At 43.0% G+C, this 4,271-nt stretch overlaps 1 protein-coding gene across 1 annotated transcript; it reads right to left on the bottom strand.

Moving 5' to 3' along the window:
* Positions 1–1,977: 1,977 nt before the first annotated feature.
* On the bottom strand, positions 1,978–4,271 carry LOC109900309 (40S ribosomal protein S29). The gene is made up of 3 exons (XM_020495998.2): positions 4,139–4,271; positions 3,622–3,721; positions 1,978–2,075 (listed from the first exon to the last, which is right to left on the bottom strand). Exons 1-3 carry the CDS (start codon positions 4,198–4,200, stop codon positions 2,067–2,069), a joined length of 171 nt encoding a protein of 56 aa, XP_020351587.1. The 5' UTR covers positions 4,201–4,271; the 3' UTR covers positions 1,978–2,066.

The following is a 4,271-nucleotide window of genomic DNA, read 5'->3' as shown; positions in this document are numbered from 1 at the left end:
AGCTTTGGAAAAGCTTGAATGAGAACGGCAATCAGTCATTCATTCCCTCACATCCCTACAGAGGCCCCTCTCAGTGAAAAGTGCCTCTGTGTGTTAGCAGCCGAAAACAGGTAAACGCCGTGGAACATATCCATGCAAACCGGGCCAAGAAACATTCTAAATTAACTTATTTTGCTGTACTCTCTGAGATGGGAGAGCTGCAGAGTGTGCCTGGCAGTCAAAATGCTGCAACAAGAGAGAGGGTCCCCAGCGCACCTCCACAACAACCACATCTGCGGGTTTTCACAAAATCAAATAGACTACTTTAGCTAGTGTGCAAGGAGTATAGGCCTACACATGCAAGCAGGCACTTACACACACACCTACGCAAACCGCAGGGACACGCTCAAACACATACCCACAGGCACACAAACCCCCCTTGACATGATATATTTTTATGGTATAAACCAGTATGTAGGCAATCATGCATGTTAATCTGGAACGCACACCTTCACCCTGCCGTACCTTTATTCCACTTCCATAAATGGAGAGAAGTTACTGCTATTACACACACACTCGCTCCCTTTGTACCTCTTTCAGGTAGGATGTAAATCTCATCATTGTTCTAGTGTCAGAGAGAAGAAAGAGCAGCTCCTCATCAAACTGTAGCCTGAAACCTCACTGCTGCCTCTCGGAAATGGAGAACTTCAATACAGCACTTTTCTAAATGACTGGAGTTCTCTTTCATTAAATGCAGGTGAAGGTAAGGGGTTAACATTTTGACGTGTGATGGGTCATGAAGAATGTGGAATAGTAACTACAGTATAGGCTAGTGTGTCGATTACCTTTCTGTACAGCACTTCCTTTTGGAGCACTTCTCTGCCATCTGGTGGGCAGTCACCTTCCTACAAATACAATGATACTTCAAACCAGAGATAACGACAATGTTGAACATAAGCCTCGTCTCATATAATCAAATAGCTTCAGAAGTATACATTTTGTAATGCAGCTGAGCCAGTGTAATAGCGCACAAAAGTATATCAGTGAATGTCAAGTTTACATCCTTTACGCAGGTTCTAGTCTATGCTTCTATCCTGAGATTAGGCTAGTTATTTTGCAAAAATAAAAATGTATGGTTATCACATTCACTGTGAATGACATGGTCAATCTGTATTGATAATTCATTACCTGTATCCATCCCATTGAAATAACTAGGTTATGTCCCAATTCGCTTTCCTGCCAGTGTACCCTTAACCTTTAAAACTAAATTACTGGTAAGTGTGGAAATTATCTACCCAATGCTTTTCGTTATGTGAGTAGTCAACACCAAAGATAGTGGCTAAATGAAGATGGCTCACTTAGGCTGTTTAACGTTGAAAAAAAGTCTCAGTACCAGTCAACCTAACAGGGTGGGTCTCCAATAGACACCATTAGCAGCTGGGTCTGGTCTACTTAGTTCATTGACTTTTATTGAACCATAAAGAAACAGTAAGACATCTCGCATCCTCCGTCTTGTGTACAATTCAGGCGATATTGGGACACACCCATTCATTGTGGCAAGGACGAGAGGGTGCGATTTTCCCTGAGTATCATGCAGTCATTTGCTACCTACCAGGATCGGTTGCACTTTCCATGCCAACCAGTAAACATGCATTTCAGTTTTCCAAACCAGAATGAGACGTACGCATTCGTTTTAAACCTGTCAGATGACATAATTTAACAAGTGCTGGTACACAAATCTAGAAGTGATTACTTGCAGCAGCCCCTTTTGAGTTTTCAGAAATGTTTCATACTACCAGAACATTATGTCAATACCAGCAGCAAGATATCAAAATTCAACAGCAGTTGACAATCTGGTTATAGGCTTAAAAACCTTCAGTATTTAGCTCTCAAGAGAGTAAACACTACAGTGTGCAAGGCGACAGTAAAAGTTTCTATAAAGTATGGGAATCAGTTTGCATATCATGCAAAACTTCAACAAAAGACAAGACCAATATGTAGAACAACAGAAAACATTTATTTTCATTGCTGATCATCCCATTCCCAGTTGGTTTGACCTCCTGGGGAACCTTCAGCATCCAATGCATTTAGTCCAGCTGTGAAAAAGCAATTTCAGGGTTAGAATCATGTTAAGATTTAAAACTAATCAACAGAATGGTATTGTAGAATATCATTAGGAACATACTTAACCTATTGATTATATTATGAATAAAAGTAACTAGCTAGTGATGTACAATGCATTTGGAAAGTATTCAGACCCCTTACCTTTATCAACAAAAAAAATACATTAGCCTTACATAAGTATTCAGATCTGACACTCAGTACTGTTGCAGCAATTACAGCCTCAAGTATGATGCTACAAGCTTGGCACACTTGTATTTGGGGAGTTTCTCCCATTCTTCTCAGCAAACCTTCTCAAGCTTGGTCAGGTTGGATGGGGAGAGTCGCTGCACAGCAATTGTCAGGTCCCTCCAGAGATGTTGGATTGTGTTCAAGTCCAGGCCACTCAAGGATATTCAGAGACTTGTCCCGAAGCCACTCCTGCGTTGTCTTGGCTGTGTGCTTAGGGTTGTTGTCCTGTTTGAAGGTGAACCGTCGCCCCCAGGCCGAGGTCCTGAGTGCTCTGGAGCAGGTTCTCGCAATCCTGACTAGTCTCCCAGTCCATGGCACTGAAAAACATCCCCACAGCATGATGCTGCCACCACGCTTCACCATAGGGATGGTGCCTGATTTCTTCCAGATGTGACATTTAGCATTCAGGCCAAAGAGTTTAATCTTGGTTTCATCAGACCAGAGAATCTTGTTCCTCAGTCCTTTGGAAGCATTTTGGTAAACTCCAAGCGGGCTGTCATGTGGCCACAGCCCTAAAGGACTGATTTGGCAGAGTGCTGCAGAGACTTATCCTTCTGGAAGGTTCCCCCATCTCCACAGAGGCACGAACTCTGGATTGGGTTCTTGGTCACCTCACTGACCAAGGCCCTTCTCCCCCGATTGCTCAGTTTGGCCGGGCTGCCAGCTCCATGAAGAGACTTGGTGGTTCCAACTTCTGACATTTAAGAATGGTGTCCATTGTGTTCTTGGGTACTTTCAATGCTGCAGAAATGTTTTGGCACTCTTCCACGATCTGTGTCTCAACAATCATGTCACGGAGCTCTACAGGCAATTTTTTCCACCTTGCGGCTTGGTTTTTGCTGACATGCTCCGTCAAATGTGGGACCATATAGACTGGTGTGTGCCTTTCCAAATCATGTCCAATCAATTGAACTTACCACAGATGGACTCCAATCATGTTGTAGGAACATTTCAAGGTCGATCAATGGAAACAGGATGCACCGGAGCTCAATTTGGAGTCTAATAGCAAAGGATCTGAATACTTAAGTAAATAATGTATGTTTTTTTTACAAACAATGTGCTGATTGTGGTGATTGCAAATTGTATCAATTTTAGGATAAGGCTGTAATGTAAATGTGGAAAAGGGGTCAATACGAATGCACCTCAACTGCCCTATGATTGGTAAAACACCTGTCCTCTGCATTCAGAAGCAGGAATTCCTTTACCGCTGACGTTACCATATAAAACAATGTCAACAACTAGCCAACCGTGACTTACAGTGGATACAGAGAGTACAACGCAAATACTCGCCTTAACAAAGCCGATGTCGTTCGCGTACTGCCTGAAGCACTGGCGGCACATGTTGAGCCCGTATTTACGGATCAAGCCGTGTCTGTTCGAGCATACCCGGCTGGAAAACAAAGAATGCAAATATTAGACAAGAATGGGGAATGATTTAATAAGTGCCCGGCAAGTTCAAGCTCATTCAAAGTTAGCCAGCCAACGACGTTACATAGCGAGACAAAGTTTTAGCAGCAGATAAACCTGCAACATTCACATTCAGGGGTATATTTATGCCAAAAAGAGACGTTCTCCCTAGCCACATCACTGTACTTGATTAGATAGTACCACAAGCTGCAAACAGCCAACGTTACCATGCGCTAAAAATGTGAGGACCAGCGTTGTTGCACATCAACCGCCATATTAGCTCGAGCGAAGCCCTCATGTGGTTCAAAATGTATACCAAGAATTTGGGTCGGTGAAAATCTGCCGGACTCTAAAAATCACTCCAAAGAAAATACTAAAAGACATTTTGAAAATGACTGACCAGGATCGGGATCCCTGACCGAATTTTCTAGGATGACTCCAATAGAGCTGCTGATGACCCATCTTGTCTCGTTTGCTCGAATGTCAGAAAGGAAGGAATACGTGTGCGCATGCGCCAATAAAAATGTTCTGCC

This window comes from Oncorhynchus kisutch, linkage group LG12, assembly GCF_002021735.2.
Source record: "Oncorhynchus kisutch isolate 150728-3 linkage group LG12, Okis_V2, whole genome shotgun sequence".
In the NCBI taxonomy this organism is placed as follows: domain Eukaryota; kingdom Metazoa; phylum Chordata; class Actinopteri; order Salmoniformes; family Salmonidae; genus Oncorhynchus; species Oncorhynchus kisutch.
Note: the sequence above shows the minus strand (reverse complement) of the source record. Positions and strands in the feature narration are given on the sequence as shown.